Below are 22,278 nucleotides of genomic sequence, written 5' to 3'. Positions count from 1 at the left end.
TGAGGTTACATTGAGGTGCTTCCTGGGCTTAGCGTCCCCGCGGCCTGGACTGATCAACCAGGCTGTTGGACGCGGCTGCTCGCAGCCTGACGTATGAGTCACAGCCTGGTTGATCAGGTATCCTTTGGAGGTGCTTATCCAGTTCTCTCTTGAACACTGTGAGGGGTCGGCCAGTTATGCCCCTTATGTGTAGCGGAAGCGTGTTGAACAGTCTCGGGCCTCTGATGGTGATAGAGTTCTCTCTCAGAGTACCTGGGTAACCCAGCTGTTGGCTTCCACGCCCTTGCTGTAGATAGTTAATGATCTTTAGACTAAGTAGAGGTAAAGTATTGGAAGCTGGAACAACCTTTAAAATGACCGAAAGCCAGGAAGGTGTTAATACCATGTTATCTTCATTGTTAAAGTATTGCCTCTTCTTAAAAATTTATTTGTTTTAGGCAAAAATTTACGTTCAGTATAAAAATTTTAAAATATTTTAATTAAATAAATGCGTATTTGATATTAAATATTTTCAAGAAAATGCATTAAATTTGTCATTACGAAATTTGGTAGCCAAAGTAATATACTGTATTTTGATTCTTCAAATTTTCTTTCCAGACTGACTCGTCCTTGTCAAATCTGCTCAACTTTTGAAGATAATGGAGTACAAATTTAAGAAGATGGAGACCGACAATGGAAGGATTCAAAAAGAGGTATGAGAGAGGTCAATATGAGGCGGGCCCTGGAGCTGGCGCTCAATTCCTGCAAAATAGTTGGTATAGGTGAGTACACGATCAACATCTTGTAGGTCTGAGACCAATGAAATTATGACAAGATTTTGGGTATGATAAATATTTTATATTAAAGTTTTTTGTATTTCAAATCATTTTTTTTTTAGCTCTTTAGTTTGTTTTTTAGAGTGGGTAGTGGATATACAGTATTAAATAAAGCTGCTTGATTTATTTTATATGTGGAAATCTTTAAAATTCGTTTGGTAGGTTTATAATAATTTGTAACAAATTATTTTTGCTGAAACTCCTAATATATCCTGCATATTTCCTGTTGGCTTCTGAAGAATGCTTTTCCCCAGGGTTAGTCCTATGATCCACCTTTACCGAAATTTGATATGTTATATATTTAACAAAAGTAGTCGTGTAGTAACTGGGGTTTCCTGGTCTTTCTTGTACATTTATTCGCCCTGGGAAGTCCTGGAGGAAGGCCTTTACCTCGGGTAGTTGTCCTGGGGCATGTCTTTCCCCAGGGTAGTCCTGGGGCACACCTATGCCCTTGGTAGTCCTGGGGCACCTATGCCCTTGGTAGTCCTGGGGCACGTCTACGCCCTAGGTAGTCCTGGGGCACGTCTACGCCCTAGGTAGTCCTGGGGCACGTCTACGCCCTAGGTAGTCCTGGGGCCACGTCTATGCCCTAGGTAGTCCTGGGGCCACGTCTATGCCCTAGGTAGTCCTGGGGCCACGTCTATGCCCTAGGTAGTCCTGAGGCCACATCTATGCCCTAGGTAGTCCTGGGGCCACGTCTATGCCCTAGGTAGTCCTGGGGCCACGTCTATGCCCTAGGTAGTCCTGGGGCACGTCTACGCCCTAGGTAGTCCTGGGGCACGTCTACGCCCTAGGTAGTCCTGGGGCACGTCTACGCCCTAGGTAGTCCTGGGGCACGTCTACGCCCTAGGTAGTCCTGGGGCACGTCTACGCCCTAGGTAGTCCTGGGGCCACGTCTATGCCCTAGGTAGTCCTGGGGCCACGTCTATGCCCTAGGTAGTCCTAAGAGTTTATATTATTTTCTTGTACAGTAATTAATTTTTTTACTTTTATCATTTTATATCAGATTTGTACTAATTGAGTTTTAACATCTAATCATTTTTATATCAGATTTGTACTAAATGGCTTTCCCATTTTTTTACACCCTAATAATTATACTGTGTAAAGTATTTTCCTAGCAGCATAATTTGTTCCTTTTACAGCCTATATATGTTTTTAATATTTCCTTGCATTCCAATGTTTTTCCTTGGTGACTTTATTATTTTAGTGGTATATTGATTTTCCATTATTGACTATACATTGCTTTCTAAATATATTATGTATATAATTATTTAATTTACAACCTAATTCTATAAGTGTTTTCCTTTCAGATTATTTATGTATTTATTTATTTCTGTATATACAAGAAGGTACATTGGGTTTGTGAGAATACATAGCATGGTATTTACAATCCTGTAAAGCCACTAATATGCGCAGCGTTTCGGGCAGATCCTTAATATACTAGATAATTTTAAGTCCTTAGTAATTAATTTTAGTACTGTATTAGTAAGTAAGTAAGTTTTAGTAAGTAATTTTAAGTTTAGTAAGTAATAATTATTACTAAGTAGTAAGTAAGTAATTTAGTAAGTAATAAACACCTTAGTAAGTAATTTTAAGTTTAGTAAGTAATAATTACTACTAAGTAGTAAGTAATTTAGTAAGTAATAAACACCTTAGTAAGTAATTTTAAGTTTAGTAAGTAATAATTACTACTAAGTAGTAAGTAAGTAATTTAGTAAGTACAGTAATAATACCTTAGTAAGTAATTTTAAGTTTAAGTTAATTAATTTTAATTTTAAGATTATTAATATAACTTCTTCAACCCGTTTATATGAATACTTTCTTTACAGATAAATAACTTTTCTTACAACCTATTCAAATAGATTTTCTTGTGTATATATTTAGTGTTTTCCCTTACAGCCAGTTTAAGTGCTTTATTTACAGGTTAATTATATCTTACAGCCTATTTATAAATTTAAATTTATTGACTATACATTGCATTTTAAGTAGATTATGCATATAATTATTTAATTTACAGCATAATTCAATAAGTGTTTTCCTTTGCAGATTATTAATATAACTTCACCCCATTTATATGAATACTTTCCTTACAGATAATTTTTCTTACAACCTATTCAAATAGATTTTCTTGTGTATATATTTAGTGTTTTCCTTACAGCCAGTTTAAGTGCTTTATTTACAGGTTAATTATATCTTACAACCTATTTATCATGTTTTGGCTTAATTACTTAAAAATTATTAATAATTTTTGTGTAATTGCTTTAAAGTTTACAGCCTAATTATGTCATTTTCAGTAACTGTTGATATTTATAATGACTGTACTGTTTTTCTTAAGCAAGAGTATTTTTTTGCTTGCTCAAATTATTTTTGACATTGTTATCTACATCTAAATTGGGGTTTCTAAACAACTAACATATTTTACGTATGTATGATATTTTTCTCTTTACAGCTTAATTGTACAATTACTTACTTTACAGATTTTTTTTTTTTTTTTAGAAAATAAATCTGCTAATCGCATTGAATATTTTTTGCGTATCTTAATTGCTTTTCTGTGTATTTAATTTGTGTATACTCTGTTTATAATGACTATACTGTACTATTTTTCTTAAACCTGTGTTTTGTTCCTTGCAGTTTAACAAGTTTTATATGGTTTGTTTTTGCAACCAAATATTTTTTCCATATAACTTATCTACCCCAGGTAATAATTATTTATTACAACGTTTCCTGTTTAAATTGTTTGTGTTACTGTGTGGCTACCTTGTGTAGCTTTCAGGGATCAATGGCCCCATGGCCCGGTCTCTGACCAGGCCTCCCGTTGATCGTCTGGTCAACCAGCTGAAAGTATTTTCATCAATGATCGGTCTTTCTCTCATCAATGATCGGTCTTTCTCTCATCAATGATTGGTCTTTCTCAAACAAGTAAGTTTGATAATAGTTCACTATACAGTATAATATTCTAGTACATATGATTTTCTATTTAACTTAATATAGCTCTGGATTTTTTTAATTTTTATGCATTTATTTTTACATTTAAAGCTTACGTGCAGCAAGCTTCTTGTAAATTTTTTAAATTTTATCAACTTTTAGTAATTATCTATTTTTAAATATTAGTCAAATATACATGTTTGCTAAACGTTTATAAAACTACACATAATTTAAGTCAGTTGCATGAAAATGTTTGAACGCATTTCATGTTTGCAGATTTGCTGTAATAACTGGTGGTTGAGGTACCATTGTACCAACGTACCATTGGCAGTTCAGAAAATGGCAGAACCATATAGGTGGCTCTGAAGTAAAAAATAAATGCCAATAATCAGGTGACGAGTGAAAGTGCTATATGTGTGTAATGTGAAATGTGTGTAAAGATACAAAGATCTGATAGTAGAAAAATCATAAGTGTAGAAAATATTTTCTATTGTTAAATATTTGCAAACAAAATTAAGAGTGCAGTAATAAATGAATTCTGGCAGTTATCTTAATAATGGTGTTATAAACACAAACATGATCCTATAGAACAGTAACTTTACCCTTCAGTAACTACACAATTCCTACAAAATCCGGTAAGTTATATAGTTTTCCATGTTCTTTATTGTCACGTTAAATTAGAGTAGTCATACTTAACCTCTGTCATATAAATATGACAAGAGGTTCAAGTCTTTATTGCTTCATCCTCAGCATAACGGTAGGTTTCTTAATGCTGATGGTGGACTTGTGTCCGAATTCCTATTCAGTCAATGAAGTTCACCAACAATAATACGGATTACGGATAATACGGAATAATACGAATTCCTATTTCGAATCCGAATTCCTATTCAGTCAATGAAGTTCACCAACAATAATACGGATTACGGAATAATACGAATAATACGGATTCTGAGATTGCTGTCGAAAGTATTGGTGCTTTCTTGAAGAGGCTGTCCAAATTGTTTACAGAAGAATGGACTCTAATGTATTTCAAGAGTTTCATCTTTCATTCTCAAGAGAATAAGAATACTGTATAGGAATAATGTGGATTCTTTTCATGTTTCCCAAGGATTACCATAACTATCATTGGATTCCTGCATATTTCTCAAGATAACTCGTCTGGCTTTAATATGTGGACTCTCCATATTTTCCAAGGATTTGACGGAAAAACTATCATTATAGTTTTAGAACACTTCACTGGATTCTTTATGTGGACTTATTTCATGTTTTTCAAGGATTGGACAAGGACTATGAAACTCACTGGAATCCTGTATATTTCTTAAGATAACTCATCTGGCTTCAACTTGTGGACTCTGTCCATGTTTTCCAAGGATTAAACTGCAAAATATACATTGAATTCACAGGAGAATTCTTCATTGGATTCCTTATGTGGAATCATTTCATGTTTTTCAAGGATTGGACTATTTTAGGAATTAGAAAGTGATGGTCAAACTATCACTACATTCCTATATATTTCTCAAGATAACTCGTCTGGCTTTAATATGTGGACTCTCCATATTTTCCAAGGATTTGACGGAAAAACTATCATTATAGTTTTAGAACACTTCACTGGATTCTTTATGTGGACTTATTTCATGTTTTTCAAGGATTGGACAAGGATTATGAAACTCACTGGATTCCTGTACAGTATATTTCTCAAGATAACTCATCTGGCTTCAACTTGTGGACTCTGTCCATGTTTCCCAAGGATTAGACTGCAAAATATACATTGAATTCACAGGAGAATTCTTCATTGGATTCCTTATTTGGAATCATTTCATGTTTTTCAAGGATTGGACAAGGATAGCAAAACTATCACTGGATTCCTATATATTTCTCAAGATAACTCGTCTGGCTTTAATATGTGGACTCTCCATATTTTCCAAGGATTTGACGGAAAAACTATCATTATAGTTTTAGAACACTTCACTGGATTCTTTATGTGGACTTATTTCATGTTTTTCAAGGATTGGACAAGGATAGCAAAACTATCACTGGATTACTATATATTTCTCAAGATAACTCGTCTGGCTTTAATATGTGGACTCTCCATATTTTCCAAGGATTTGACGGAAAAACTATCATTATAGTTTTAGAACACTTCACTGGATTCTTTATGTGGACTTATTTCATGTTTTTCAAGGATTGGACAAGGTTTATGAAACTCACTGGATTCCTGTATATTTCTCAAGATAACTCATCTGACTTCAACTTGTGGACTCTGTCCATGTTTCCCAAGGATTAAACTGCAAAATTTTTATTGAGTTTCCAGGCAAACTCTTCATTGGATTCCTTATGTGGACTCCTATATTTTTCAAGGATTGGACAAGAATAGCAAAACTATCACTGGATTCCTGTATATTTCCCAAGACAACTCATTTAACTTCCTGTTGTGGACTCTGTGTTTCCCAAGGATTTAACTCAACCAAACTACAGTATCATTGGATTCCTGTATATTTCTGAAGATAACTCATCTGGATTCTTTTTATGGACTTAGTCCATGTTTCACAAAGAATATGCTCTGCCAAAATATTAGATTCTCAAGATGACTGCAGGTACTCTCTTGTGAGGACTTTGTCCCAATTGTCAAGAAGTCCTATCCAGGACGTTATAGTAAATATTGTCCATGGACCATTCCTGTGGGTGGACTGAACAATGCAAGAAATGTACCTGAGCAGTTCAAGTGACGAGCCCTCTATTCACGAGGCCGTCCACATAACTTCCTTTATCCTTATTTTCCCATTTCCTTTTCCCATTTCCTTTTCCCCTTTTTTTTCGCCACTCCTTGTGGGTGGTCTTCATAAACATCACCATTAGCTTGCTATTGGTGAGCGATGTCTAGTGATAGTTAGTCTAGCTATCATTAGATATCCCGAAGTAACCCTTGGTGCGTTGTTTAGGGTTCAACGCAACGAGAGAGTTCCTTCAGGGAAGTCTTTCATGAAGGATTTCCTTGTAGGATTCTCTCGGACGATTAGCCCTGGTCCAGCTCGTATTCGCAGACCTCACCGTGGTGAGCTGGTGAACGTGGAATAGCATGAATGCTATTCCATGGCCAACATGCGACATCATTCTTTACTTTCAAGCATATGGATGACAAGGTGAGCTGTATATTTATTTAAGATTAAAGTAAATTTAATATAAATCCAAATATTAAATTTACTGAAGTATTCTTAAAGTAAAATACTGTTAACATATATTTCAAAGTTTCTGAACATGTTATTGAATTTTGCCTCTGGATTCTAAATACGGTAGTAATTTATTAACTTATGTTCAATATATATATATTTTCTTCTGATCTTGGTACTTATGAATTGACATGTTCAGAACTGATTGTCATTCTGCCTATAAATTATTAACATTCACAAACTTTTGTATAAAAATCTTTGAATGTTAGATATTAAGTCACTGCACATCCTCTCAAGTGTACTCTATATATATAAACCTCTGAACTTCAATGCTAATCCTGACCTGAAACACTTCCTAGACGGTTGTAACAGAACCCACGGGCACCAAACTAATATCTACAGTATTTGATGTTCCAAGAGTGCGACTTAACCAAAGTAGAAATGCTCTGCAAATTAAGGGTCCCAAAATATGGAATGACCTTCCCAATCATGTCAAATACTGTCCCTCTCAGCCAGTTTAAGAGAGAAACTACTACCTAATCAACTCGATGTACCTTACCTTCTAAATGTCAATCTATGTTGTGCTGTTATTGGATATTAATGATCAATGCCTGAACTTGAAAAACTGCTGATATCTGCCATATAAAAACTTTTAACAAATTTATTCCTTCTGTTTATTTAATTAAAATTACTATCTGCTGTTCATTTAAAAATGTAATTAGTCATTCTTTTTCGTTTTTCTACATTAGTTCAATTTTTGCTTTTGAGCTGAATTAGTTTTAAGTCTGTTCATAAGTTTTTTTCCACATCAAGCACGAAGCGCTGTGGCTATTAGCGGCTCTAGGCATACAGTCATATATACTTACTCTACAGTATTTGGAAATCCAACATTCATATTGTAACTTTTGTATTTGTGTACTTTTCCATAAATAAACATTATTATTATTTTAATTACTATGTTTTGAAACATTCAATTTGGAGGATATTGGTCCAGACGATTTCTTCAGGTCAGATGTAATACAAACAAGGAGCAACAGTTTCAAGCTCGACAAGCCACAATGTACGACTGAAAATGGGAGATGCTTTTACGCCCATAGGGCTATAAACCCATGGAACCGCCTACCCACCGAAGCAGTACATGCCAAAAACTTTTAAATTGTTTAATCCATCTGGAAATAATCATCAGGGCAAATGGGAGGGGGGAGGGCCTTTGAAAAACTCCCAGCTTCCTGTTATCGAACCACTGGAGTGTTAGTGGCCCCGGGGTAAATTCAGGTAATTCTAGTCCTCAAAAGCGATAAGCGATTTGTGAACGCCAGCTAGCGGACAAGAGCGCCCAAAATACTTAATAATAATTCACTTTTTTGTAACTTATCTACTGTTGCCCACTGGCAGCAATGATCACAATGGTAAAGATGCTCAGATTGGGTGCATAAAGATTGGGAGACTGGGTAGCAATAGATACAGATAAACAAGATTAATAAACACCATACAGCAGATTGGCAGTACATATAAGAAGACAGCAATGATCACAATGGTAAAGATGTTCAAATTGGGAACATAAAGGTTGGGAGATTGGGTAGCAATAGATACAGTGCAATTTTAAGGCAGAAGGTGAAAAACTATGAAGATGAAATTAGGTACTTTTTAGTATACTTTTAGGTACTTTTTACTATATCAATTGTGACACTAGTTCTCCACATATGTCAGTTGCTTAATTTTGAAACTGTACTTGTGATCGGTATTGAACCCATTATTGATGTGACTAATGTGCATTGAATTTTGTAACTATCTCTAAGACTAAGCTAAATGAATTGTGAGGTTTCATTCCCTGAGCCCATTATATGCCTCTGTAACCTTTTCCATTACTGCCCACAGAATGTGTATGGGGTGCATAATAAATGAACTAAACCCATTGTTGGGTTTATACCCAAACACAAGACATGGGGAGACAGATGTGTGGTTTCTGAAGTTTTTATTCATTAATATTACATATTAGGCATTTACCTTTAATAAATATTGTATACAGGTATAACTATAACACAATAAATGGAATTTGTAATTGGAGTTTACCCAAAAACTTGCCACAATTTCAAACTTGTTTGTAGGAATTTCGATGAACTCGCCTAGTTAAGCTTCAGCTCTTTGGCCCCGCCTCTTGACTCAATCTACCAGTGTACAGGTTCCTGATGTCATTGAGCTCTTTGATATCTACATTTGAAACTGAGTTTGCCTCCACCACATCACTTCCTAATGCATTCCTTTTTTTATTAATTTCTCTGATACTGAAAAAGTTCATTATAATGTCTCTGGCTCATTTGGGCAATCAGCTTCCACCTATGTCCCCTTGTGCGAGTACCGTGTTGATTGTTGAAGATTAAATCTTACCAAGAGGTTGCACGGACATGAATAGCCCATAAAATACCGTGTTAAACAATACGTCCATATCTTCTCTGTCATTCCAGAGACATTTTGTATGTGGTGATCATGTCTCAACGAGCTCTTGTGTTCCAGTGACGTGAGACGCAATTCACATAGCATTTCTGAGTAACTCATGCCTCTTAGTTCTGGAACTAGTCTAGTGGCATACCTCTGAGCTTTCTCCATCTTCTTGTAGTTTACAAGATACGGGCTCCATGCTGGAGCTGCATATTCTGACAGTGTGAGCCGTGTAGGAGCAGCATGGTCTTACATATGTGGTGTACAAAGTTCTGAATGATTCTTTACACATAATTTTTATTCAGGTAAAAGTACATACATACAAAATGAGTTACAAACAGAATGTTGGATTACTAGATATAGCTAGTATACTTTGCCTAAAGTCAGGCTTAGCTCGTATGAAAATCTGTTATTATTTAGTAACGTTTAATTTATCTGTTGCATTGCGGCAGGTATTTTCTCTTGATTCCATGTATGACTAACCATCCTGTGAAATGGGGTTTATTAAATAACCTTATAGCTAGTTTTTTTTATCTACACTTTTTGTGTTTATTTTACATCAATAAACTTATTTCAATTTCAATATGTACACTAATCTTTCATATAGAATAGGGTAGCAGCATATTGCTCTGTGTAGCTAAATTTGTTAAAAAAAAACGCCTAAAACCACGAAGCATAGCATCTAAAACCATCTAAAAATTCTAAAGGCAATCTGATGTGGTTCTCTCCTAAATACTCCTAAGTATTTACATGTATACGTCTAAAGTATATACACCGGCGGCCGCTGTTCCTATGAACCCTGGATTTGTCTTTACATATCACTCAACTTTATTTAATAATAACCATATGCCTATTAAGTAGAAGATTTTAACTGCTAACAGCATTATATTTTGGTTTTAATATTGACCAATCATATATATATTATATACGAAACGTTATATACGAAACGTACAAATGTTGTGCTGGAAATGGTAAATATGTGTGCGAGCCGTCTTCTGCTGCCACCTGCCTGTATCCTGTGGCATACATCGTTACACGTCTCTACACATCTGTAACCTGCTGTAACCTGCTTTAGGCTTTTGTATTGTGGGGCCGCTGTACCAATCGCCAAGATTTTTATCACGCTAATTAGAAGGATGAAGCTTATTACCCACAATATGCTGACCAGCAAAGGCATTAAAAATGTGAAGGAAGGATTCCCCCTAAAGATTCAGGTAAAGTAGAAGAGTCACTAAACTACTATAATAATAATAATAATAATAATAATAATAATTCATTGTGGACAGATAGGCAGCCAGTGTATTGATACATGTTAGGCTTTTATGTATAGATAGGTCTGACCACCTATAGAATGTAACCCCATAACAAGCTGACTTAACTCCTGAGTACATACTGTTAGATGAACAGATGCATTAGGTGATAGGAAATGCGCTCAACCATTTCTGTCCCGCCTGGGATTCGAACCCAGAATTCTCGATTGGGAGTAGAGAACGAACCCGAGTGTACTACTGGGACCCTAATAATACCTTAATGTTCCATAATGGTATGGTTTTGTAGTGCTAGGAGGCCTAGCTTTTAGGTTTATTGTGGTCAGCCCAGGCCGATGATTGTCCTTCACCAGGATGCAGCCCTCACCAGTTGTATAACTCTTAGGTATCTTTTTTTTTCTGCTAGGTGAACAGAGGAATCAGGTAAGCATAAATGGATACAAGTCACATCGAACACAACGATTCGCCAGGGGATTTTGAAACCTACTTAACCTAACCTATCTCAACCTAACCTAACTGAACTGAACCCAATACTTCCTAACCTAAGTTAACACAGCCTAGCATAGCAATGTATACGGTGTTAGCAAACTTAAAACGAGCTTCATTGAATCGTCTCGTGTTCGAAAGGACCATACCCCACATACACATGACCAAATGTCCTTAGGGACATGGGTATGGTCAAATAGTATGCTTGTGTTTTGACGAAGCTTGTTTTCTAATTGTAAAAACTATACTTCATTAAGTTAGGCTGCATTATCCTAGATTACATGTGGTTAAGCTAAATGACATAATGGATAATGTTAGATACATTTTAAAATCTGTTCGCAAATCAGTCGGCTGTTCTTCAGCTCTAGAACTGGCTGGTCAGGGAAGCCAACCACAGCCTGGGGCTGGGCCTCCTAGTGGCAGTGATAAGTACTAATGAGTTTCGAGCTAGTTTGAGTGAATCCCGTGTTTTGCATTAATCATTTGTGGAATTGTTTGATGGTTTCATGGCTTCATTTTCTGCGAACCTTCATGTTATCTGTAAAGCTTCTGTGACTTTCTGTATCCTTTTACCAGTGGGGTGACAAATTGTCACTCATTCCCTGTGCCTCTCTGAGGGGGGCCAGGTTCTGGCTCTGGTCCCAGGTAGGCCAAGCAGAACTAATGTGACTTTTAATATGGAGCAATCTCAGCAAAATACTGTACTGCAGCTTCAGGGAGCCACTGTAGCTCAACCAAAAAAATAAAAAAAAGAGGCATTTCATTATATTCAGTGCTGGGTTTTTGTGTTTAAAAGGATGTTTGATATATGTGTTTTTTTTTTTTTTTTTTTTTTTTTTTTTTAAGAATGGAATTGGAAATGGTAATTATCTACTGTATGTTAGTGGCTTTGTGACATTTTAACATTTACTCACTAAACTTGTGAAAATATCGATTTTGCTTACAGGTACAGTATCAGGTACAGTACCTGTAAATATTTAAGTAAAAACAAAATATGCTTAATGTATTTCATTTTTTTGATGAATGACCCCCATAACAAAATGTTCTTTCATTTTTGTAGGCAGATGAAGTGAGAAATGTGGACATCGACTTCGACCGAGAATTTATATGCAGAATGGTTCCTAAACTGGACTGGAATGCACTTACATTTGCTGCACAATGTGTAAGTTATTATCTGTGCCAAATTTGACTTTATGATGCCCAATGAAATCACTTTAACGTGATGTATCAATGAGAAAATTGGACCGTGTCATGGTGTAGTGGTCTAGGGCACTATTTTGGGAGTACCAAGTGAGTGGGTTAGAATCCTCCTTAAGGCTCCTAATGATTTTCTCAATGATTTTATGATTTTTTTGTTTCCACTCATACTAGAAGTGAGAGTAATTGTCTTTATTTGCCTTCTTGTAGTATAGGGACACATTTCACAATTTGAAATTACCTTCTGGTATAAAGATATGACAGACGATTATTTTTAGCTCGGCTTCTTGTTGACATTAGACCAGGAGACTTGACAGGAAGTGCAAAATAGCCCTTTTGAAAAGCAGAGGTGCAATAGGTATGCTGAGAGAGAACTCTTTTAACATCAAAGGCCCAAGACTTTTCAACACTCCCTCTAAACCATAAGGTGCATAACTGGCCGACCTCTCATGGTGTTCAAAAGTTCAAAATAGAACTTGATAAACACCTCCAAAAGATAGCTGATCAACAAGGCTGTGATTCATACATCAGGCTGGAACATCTGTGTCCAACTGTTTGGTTGGCCATACCCAAGACTGGTCTGTTGGAACGTGAACCACAAAACCAACTCAAGGTAACTGCAAAGTATGGGTGCAAGACCTGAATATGCCTCGCTGAGTTGGCCCTCACCGTGGATGGTCTGATTCGGGTAGGTGTTCACTTGATCAAAATTAATTTTGGTTAAGAAAATCCTTTGATGCATAATTAAGCAAAAGGACTCTCTCAGGTCCTTGCTATATTAATAATTGTGTGTGACTTAATTGGCTAATATTTGAGACTTTTCTCCGAGCTGGGTGCACTGCAATGTACCTCAGGATGCTCTGCAATATACATTAGGATGCTCTGCAATATACCACACATGTCAGCTGTGGAAAACTAATCTCTCACACTGACAAAGCCTTAAGAGTACTGAAAGAACACCTACATTTCTTTTCTATGCAACAGTTTTATCAACCTGATTGATCTGTGCATGCACTGTAATTACCTCTGCTTTGATTCTTAAATAGGGTATTGAATGATGCTCTTTAACAGGATGCTTACTGATCTTGTAGGATGCTAAATGATATTCTTCATTAGGGTGCAGAATGATGTTCTTTAATAGGATGCTGAATGGTTATCTCTGTTAAATGATACTGTATATATTCTCAAGTATAGGATTAGACATTAACAATATTGACTTTATTTCTAATAAATTTTTAGGTGGGTCACCAGGAGGACTTGCCTGAAAAGTTACCTGAAGGATACGAAGATGACGACGAGCTGCTGAAGAAACTGCATCACATTCTTCTGGAAGTAAGATTTTCTTTATAAAATTATTGGGGGGGGGGGTTATCCAGCATTGCCTGGGTCTGTCTATATCCCATCTGTCTATCGATCCATCCATCTATCATAAGATTCATAACTACTGTGGGTGCACAGGACTCGCATCCTGTTCCTCAGGATGCCGGTAAACAGACACCATCTTATGGATAATGACTAGATAATTGTAAGTGATTAACTTTTTTGCAATCACTATAAAATGTTTGATGTATTCTTCAGTGTCTTATTTCTTTGGGGAACATCATTTAAAACCTTGAGCCCTGCACTGTGCCACTGTTTATAGATAATAACTGCCAGGTGTGCAAGAAAAAAATACAAAAAATCATTGCAATATTATTAAAATACTTTCCTTTGGCCATGGTGAAACACACAAATATCATGGTGACATCCAGTTCACAAGCAATCACGAAGCGATTGCTCTGTGGCGGTCACCCCACCCCTACTGTAGGGGCTGGAATTGCTGTAGATATTTTTAAACATTTATTTCAATGTCTCTGATTTTTTGCAGCAATATTATTCAGTAATGTGTCATTTGAAAAATTTATATAATGTGTGGAACATAGAGATGCTCAAACATATTCATATCACTAATTCGTGCACAATATAATATTCATAGAACAATAAAACGTACTGTTTTTGTTGTTATTACATTATACAGTGTATAGACGTTATATGTAACTTCTACATTTTCTTGCACCATTACAAGCCACTAAACACTTCTGATGGGTGTAATAATCTCGTAACCCATTATCAGGTTTCAGCCTAGCCATGAATGTTTTTCAAGACATTGTAACAACATAGAATGATTATCTGATTTCTAATGTATTTCTAATGTTTTACTATTGATTTTTAAGTGCAATGATGCATTGGGTCATAATTTAATATTATTTGTATTGCTTTGTCACTTTATGGACTCCCTTTGTGTACAAGGATTCTGCTACACTTCTGGGGTTAATCTTTAACACTCGTTTGTCTTGGTCAACCCATATCTCTTACGCTGAATGCTCTAAGGCCCTCTTCCTCCTTAAGGTTTTGTTCCATACTTCTTGGGGGTGGATAGGCATACGCTCCTCTCCTTACATTCCTCACTTGTCCTGTCTAAACTTGATTATGGTTGCCCTGCTTACTCATCCGCTTCTCCTTCTACTCTTCGCTGTCTTGATGCTTTGCACCATGCTGGGTTGCGCCTCAGCTCTGGTGCCTTTCGTTCGACTCCCACCCTCAGCTTGTATGTTGACACTGGATTCCTATCTCTGGGACCGCCTTGATCACTACTGTCTTCGCTATTTGGCGGGGTCCTTGCATCATCCTTCCTCTCGCCTCTGCCGTGCTTTGACTTACCTCTCCTGTAGTACCTGTTCCTCTTCACCACCTCCCTCTTTCTGTCCGGCTATCTCACTTACAGGACTCCCTTTCCATTCGTCTTTCTCATATTACTCCTCGTATTGTTCCTTCCTTGCCCCTGTGCTGGGTTCCCATTCCGAAGGGGAAGAATTCCGAAGGGCCATCTGTTATTGTCTGCATTCACCATACCAGCTCAGTGGTTCTCTATGATGAACACAAATGTAGATACTTGTATATAATGTGTGTATTAGTGTGTAACAAACTAGGCTGTTGTAAGAATTATCCAGAGTGGTTTATCGACAAAAGAGAATGGGAAGCTGAGCCGCATGGTGACCTGACCCCCAGGGGAATTCGCGGTGGAAATAACCGACGCTTTGTTCATATCTGCGTATAATGAATCATCCTATAGTATTCAGGAATTTAGAGAAAATTAGCCTTTATTCATTTTGCATTAAAATTGTATTGTATAATAGTACTGGATACAATATCAAGAGTATTCTAATTATTGAGTTTAAGTCACCATCAGTGACGTCACGAATCAGATCTAACTTTTGAGGCGGAGTGACCGGCGGTCATAGGTCAGCAGGGTTGACATGTCTAATATTTCTCAAAGTTTTAATAACCATTTTTGTGATCGGGAACAGCTCTGCCGTTAGATGTTTGTAATTTAATTCAGTAAAATAATTCAACCAGTCTGGATCAATTAAGTACAACAGAGGTTAATTGTTATAACTTAAACCTTGCTAAAGTAACTGGGTAGAACTTTGACTAGGCGGAAGGATACAAGGTTCTAGTCTGGGCTAGGCCAGACGAGGACAAAGCAGTGTGGATACGGGAGCAGCTGGGAGAGGTCAAACATCTTACCTCTCCCCAAGACCACCCAACACCTAGAGCTGTGGTCGCCCAAGGTATAGTTGCTATTGGAAATTATAGGGATAGTCTTCTCATTTGCCATTCAGGTCAAGTAGGGAGTGTTAAAGTGATAGGGAGTGAACATATTTAGATTTTGTTTTAGTTTTCTTTTAATAAATTAAATTTGTTATTAATTTGCATTTTATTGTTTCCATGTGTTTTATGTGTATACTTGTCCTGGTCACGTGGTCCACACGAGGCAGAGTTGCATTGGGCGCCGATTCTAACATCGAATCGGAATTATCATTACCGTGTAATTTATTCCACACTCAAGGTCATCGTTTATAGTGGGGATCAAGCCCCTAGGTTGATTAATTAGCGTGATCGATCCAGACCTCGATCATTGCTCTTGTATTACTGGTCTGGTGGTGGCAGCAGAGGTGACTCTAGGGTTTTGTTCAGAGCTTAGGTCACGTCATACTGGGTGTAGAATCCTAAGTCGGTCAATCGTCTTAGGACCACGTGGCGTGGAGTTGGCTTTGGTAAAAGTTTTGGAGTCCCTTGGTAGAGAATAATAAGTAAGAATACGGGTAGAGGGAGTAGAAAGAAGGAAGTAAAGAGAGAGGAACCCAAACCCGTGTTACAAGTGTAATAACAGCAGAAGGATTATGTTGGGAGGAGCCATTTCGGTGACGGAGGTGGCATCATCTGTATGACTTGTTTGGCTGTGTGGAGGGTGGCCACTATGCTCTTTGGGAACCCTACAAGCTTAGGTGTACAGTTACAGTGCATACAACATGTAGATATTTATATATAATGTGGGTATATAGTGTAATAACAATGCAAACAGTATTGTTGGGGGAGATAGTTTAGTGCGTGTGACCTTGAATGAGTGAGGGAGGCAGCCGCCAGCTAACTGTGTGTAGTGACAACTCTTAGTGCCTGAACTAACTATATCAGCTTAGTTGTACAGTTGTGTTCAACAAAACATCTAGATACTTATATATAACGTCTGTATATAGTGAATAAAATAAAAAACAGGATGGTGGGAGGAGAAAGTTGGCAAGTGAGGCGTTGTTGAGGGAGTGGCAACGAGTGGCTGGCTGGTGTGTTGCTTGTTGCTTTTCGACTCTCAATACCCACTTAGTGGTTCGTTATGGTGAACAAAACATGCAGATACTTATATATAACCTGTGTATTGAGTGTAATAACAGCAAAACTATTTGTTTATTGTTTTATGAACATAATAATTGAATCACTAATATGTACACCATACTTTTGAGTATAGCGATGATTTACCCCTTTTATTATATAAATATATCACAATACACACTATTGAATAATATTGCTGCAAAAAAAACTAAGACAAAATCAGAGATATTGAAATAATTAGGTACTTACATCTTTGTGGCAACTCCCACCTGTCAACTCGGGTGACGCTGACCGGCTCTGACGACCACTCTGTCAATGCCCACTTTTTGCCAGACTTCCTCGGCCTATTGCGCCCAAAATGTCACCAAAATGTGTTCAGGGAACACAAATTAACATTTTTAGAAGACGAAATAATTTTTTAGAATTTTTTTCTTGCACACAGAGGTGTAAATCTCCTCAGGACCCCTTAGCAGCTTAAGGGTTAACTGTAGCCTCTGTTTACCCAACAGTAAAATGGGTACCTGATTGTTAGATGATTTGGAGGGTCGTATTCTGGGAAATATTAGGATTAAGGTCTTGCCCGAAAATAATATGCGTACTAGGGGTTATACAAGAATATAGGAATTCTTGTATATACAAATAAATAAACAAATAAATAAAATAGCATTGGGTAAATTGATATGTAAACTCTGTACATAGAATTTATCATTGGTAAATAATTGCAGTTACTTATTTCATTATTACTGCATTAAGTGATGCTGTGGTCACATGCTGCATAGCTCTGCTATGAGCAGCTGCTGCTGCTGCATGCACTGTTCATAGTTGCCTTCTCGGTACTGAAGCTCTCACCCTGGAGGGGTGCCCACAATTTATTTTTCAAGATGGCATTTGTTTACTGGAGGCCTTGGTGCTACATAGTCTTCCCAGCTTGGTGCTGCCTTTTGATAATTATTTGTTTACTGGAGGCCTGAGGAAGCAGATGTAAGCCCTGAGTAAATGTGCAACTTTAAAATCTTATATGGTACAGTACTTTAAAACAGCCCCAGCCGTGTCACGCAGTTTGCGGATAATGAGTGTGATCAACTCCAGCCTGTTACACAGTTGAAGGGTTAAATGGATGTTATATGTAAAGTATATAATAATAATTCAATTTGTCGGGGGACAGGAAGCCAGAGTGTATTCATACACATTTTGGCTTTTATCAAGTTCTGGGATTCGAACCCGGAATTCTCGATTGTGCGTCGAGAATAAACCCGACTGTACTACCGGGACCCTCTGTGTGTATAACCTCTCCCAAATATTGCATCCATCAAAATGTCTTCAGACTTCTTTGGGCTGTCAAATAATTGCTAAAATGTTGTGCATTCTGCTTTAGCTGTAAGTTACGAGAAGGCTTTGCCACTTGGTTAAAACCACAAGTAGAATTATGTAAACAAAACTCAAGATTGCCTTGGGAAATATATAAATGAGAAAATAGAGAGAAGCAAAAAATGCAATGGTATTAGATAGGGATAAAAATACACAATGAGAAGAGGCAAATTATTAAAGAAAATATGTATTGGTTGATAGTGTATCACAACACTAATTGGTGCCAAAGTGCAAGTGCTTTCCAGTACATCTCATGTACTGTTTTCATAAACACCAAGGCAAACTAATTGATTTCATAAATTTAGCGCGATATGCTGTATAAAAGGGAATTGTTTCCTTAAACAATAAGTACCAAGTATCAATTCTTTGACATGCCTCATCTTGTCTTGTCTTGTGTATTTTTGCTCTAGTATTGGCATTCTGATCAATATTTAGCACCTTTTAAATATCCCATGACACGAGGGGTGCAAAGTAGTCTTCCTGGCTTGGTGCCTTCTTTTTATAAATTAATTGCTTATTGTTTAATTGCATTTTCGTTTCACAGGTGGAAGTCATCAACGGATGCCTTGAATGTCCAGAAACACAGAGAAAGTTTCCTATCAGCAATGGAATACCGAATATGCTACTAAATGAAGACGAAGTGTAGTACATACTGTATTATTATAATAACGAACTGATACTTTTAATAAAAGTGCAAACTTTTCTTGTGTGAATTCATATTCCGAGATCTGGGAATGAAAAATCTTATCCAAGAGATACGGTCATTGAGTTTTTTTTTTTTCGATAATATGGCGAAGAGAATTGAAACAATATTTATTGCTTTATTTTGTGGCTTTATTTCGATTATATTGTGATTGAATATCTTATTTTCATTTGTATACTGTAGTTAATATATTTAGTTGTGTTATAATATTTTAGTTGATTTGTAATATTGATGATACTCTAGAAAGCTATTATAGTTTTTGTAACCATTGCACAAAACCCACTCGGAAAAACTCTCGATAGAAACTTAAATTTGATACGTACAATACTCAAGTAGTTTTTCCACACTAAAGTTTCTGCTTTGTTACTTTAACATTGGAAAGGTTATCAAAGAGTTTTATTGTCTTTTGTTTTCATGTAATACATACACACCTTACAACTCATTATCCTTCAATACACTGTATAATACAATGGGTATCTTACAGTACACCGAAGCCTCTTATCATGACACTATGAAAACCTTAAACTCGGATTGAGATGATAAATTATAGATATTTAATACGTAATTTTTTGGGGGTCTTGTTCTTCCATGGAAACTGAAAAGTTGCATTAGTTCATGTTCATTTAATTCTTTTTGTCATTTTATTGTGTTCTTCATCAATTCCCAGTAATTAATATTTTGTAATGTATTGTTCATAGCTGCTCTATTGTGATCCTTATGTTTCCTGGGCTACTTTTTTGTTATTTATTTCATCAGCCTTTCACATACACACCTTATGGCACTCAACGGATTAATGCTATTTACATGATCTACTTTGCCACTTCTAGTACAGTGATCATAGCTTTGAATTTCTGATGAACCAGCTACATGTTGCTCTCGGGGAGTGCGTTGGCCGAGTTCATTGTATCCTGGAGCGAGCACAGTGCTGCCACCTAGTGGCATGTCTTAACAACCAGCTGGTTGTTAGTCCTCAGCCTTTGGAAAAGCCGAATTTTATGGATTGACATCTGGTCATTTCCAGGCTGGATTTTATGGATTGACCTCCGAGGTCATTTCCAGGCTGGATTTATTTATTTATAGTGACTCGAGACAATATTATTCTGTACAGATGCTTAAAAATTCTTGTTGGTCCGTGCTGTGTGCCGCCCCTGCCTAATGTGTTGTTCAAGGAATGTTCAAGGACACGGTGAGATCTTACTTGAAGGAGCAACTGAATTATATGCATTAGAAATTATCTTTTATTTGAACTTGGAGCCTTGTTATTTAAATTATCATAATATATATAATTTTATATATATTATGATAATTATATACAATTATAATTGTATTTATAAGAATAAAAATACAATTATATTACACAATTATATACAATTATAATTGTATTTATAAGAATAAAATATGAATTATATATAATTATTGATACTGCAATTAAAATAACTGGATTTGCTATTTTCTCCTTTTAGCTCAGCCACCTGAACAGGTTGATACAGCAGAGTCCTTGTTTCTGGTAGGTCGGCATTCAATTCCACTTGATCTAAGTGGTTGGGCACCATTCTTTCCATACTACCCCACATCCATGTCTTCATATTCCCATCCAAATGCTGTGCAGTCACACAAGCTTAGTACTTTCTCTTCATAATTACCTGCCTACCTTTTCTTTTATGGCTAGTGCAGAAGTTGGGTTTTTTGTGGCCCAGGAGTTTGCCATCACTTTGAATGTAAACTTTTGAGTTGTTGGCCAGTTAGACGAATTACAGTGTATTAATACCTTGATGTAGGCCGAACGAACAACTGTTGTTTTGAACCAGCTACAAAGATTTACGGGGCTCATTTGAGTCATTGAAATTAAAGTTTTAAAAAAATTCTACAAGCTTCCATCTTCCTGACTCATAGCTAACAAGATCACATAATTACGAATTTGCATTTAGACTTTTTTATTGAATTTTTGTCTCAGTAGGATACATTGCTTCAAAATGGGAAGGTAAGTACCAAAATTATCCATTTCAGGCTACTAAACTCAAACACAATTTTAAGAATATGTATCTGATGTGTTTAGTGTACTTCACGACTGTAAGTTCATACATCTTTGATCTGTTTAACCAAACTATCAGAAATTTATAAGAAACTTTAATTAAAGTATTGTAATAGTAATAATCTGTAGTATCTTTATCCTTAGATGCCCGGTTGACATTGTCAGAAGTATTTGTGTTAGGTTGCATTTTTATTGATACTGGTGACTATGATCGAACTACTGTATTGAAATTTCATAATTTGTTAGGTGTTAAGAGAAAGAAGGTTGTGTTGACCATTAAAGACAAGTTACGTGTCATTGAATAAGTGAAAATGGCCAGCCAGCTGTGAGTGTTGTAAAAGATTTTGGTATAGGGACAAGTACTGTCTGATATAAGGGAACACAAAGATGAATACTGTACCTGAAATGTCTACCAACCAGCGAGAGTGAGGGGTACAAGCACTAGCAGAGGGTGTAATAGAAAAACTTTGTTGCCTGCACAGAATATGCAGATGAATGAGGCTATATATATATATATCAGTGGTTTGCACAGCACTGTACAGTTTGAGACAATTTGCGGGGCAGAAATCGGAAATGCTGCAAGCAGGTTTGCAGTTGACCGTGGAATACAGATGTTCAAGGTAAGTGATGGTTGGATTTCATGGTTCAAAGCGAGGCACAATATTGTGCCTCACTTTAATGTATTTCAACATTGAAAAGTGTAGCCTCACCAGGAAGCCAAGAACCTGGTGCCTTCTTTTGACACTTCTTTACATCACCCAGTGACACTTCAGCTGCTGGCAGTCAAAACTGACTTGGCCAAGAAGACAAGGTAAGCTAAAGTTTGTTTTAAATTATATTTTTGATTTACAGTGTGTGGACATTTAAATTACATTGGTTGTAGTAGAAACACTTGCAATATTTATTTTTTAATTTTCCCAGTAAGAATTCCTGCTTATTCGGATGTCTGGCTTATCCAGTGAGGGCTCCTACCCATATAGTCTGGATAAGTGAGAATAGTCAGTACTGTATTAAAATTTCTTAAATCTCTTATCTTTGGAGGCTAAATGGAGCTTTGTTTATTTTATGTTTAGTGTTGACCAAACCACAATGTTTAGTGTTATTATTTATAAACTGCTATTGGAGATTCTAGTGTTAAAGACAATTGTCTTGCAACACAACAATGATCAAA

At 36.5% G+C, this 22,278-nt stretch overlaps 1 protein-coding gene and 1 long non-coding RNA gene across 3 annotated transcripts; both read left to right on the top strand.

Moving 5' to 3' along the window:
* Positions 1-596: 596 nt before the first annotated feature.
* Positions 597-4,278, top strand: LOC138354729 (uncharacterized). The gene is made up of 3 exons (XR_011223670.1): positions 597-692; positions 3,582-3,734; positions 4,017-4,278. It is a non-coding gene; the product is annotated as an uncharacterized lncRNA (long non-coding RNA).
* Positions 4,279-10,130: 5,852 nt separating this feature from the next.
* On the top strand, positions 10,131-21,229 carry Trmt112 (tRNA methyltransferase subunit 11-2). 2 transcript variants are annotated; one of them, XR_011223669.1, is made up of 5 exons: positions 10,131-10,560; positions 12,161-12,262; positions 13,537-13,629; positions 18,917-20,085; positions 20,124-21,229. XR_011223669.1 is itself a non-coding variant. In XM_045759928.2 (4 exons), exons 1-4 carry the CDS (start codon positions 10,483-10,485, stop codon positions 19,016-19,018), a joined length of 375 nt encoding a protein of 124 aa, XP_045615884.1. In that variant the 5' UTR covers positions 10,131-10,482; the 3' UTR covers positions 19,019-21,229. The 2 variants fall into 2 exon arrangements, 1 of the variants encoding a protein (XP_045615884.1); XM_045759928.2 differs by having other exon boundaries at positions 18,917-21,229.
* The last annotated feature ends 1,049 nt before the right edge of the window (positions 21,230-22,278 follow it).

The sequence above is a fragment of the Procambarus clarkii genome, chromosome 64 (assembly GCF_040958095.1).
Source record: "Procambarus clarkii isolate CNS0578487 chromosome 64, FALCON_Pclarkii_2.0, whole genome shotgun sequence".
Classification (NCBI taxonomy): domain Eukaryota; kingdom Metazoa; phylum Arthropoda; class Malacostraca; order Decapoda; family Cambaridae; genus Procambarus; species Procambarus clarkii.
The sequence above is the reverse complement of the archived record's forward strand: the minus strand, read 5'-3'. Positions and strand labels throughout refer to the sequence as shown.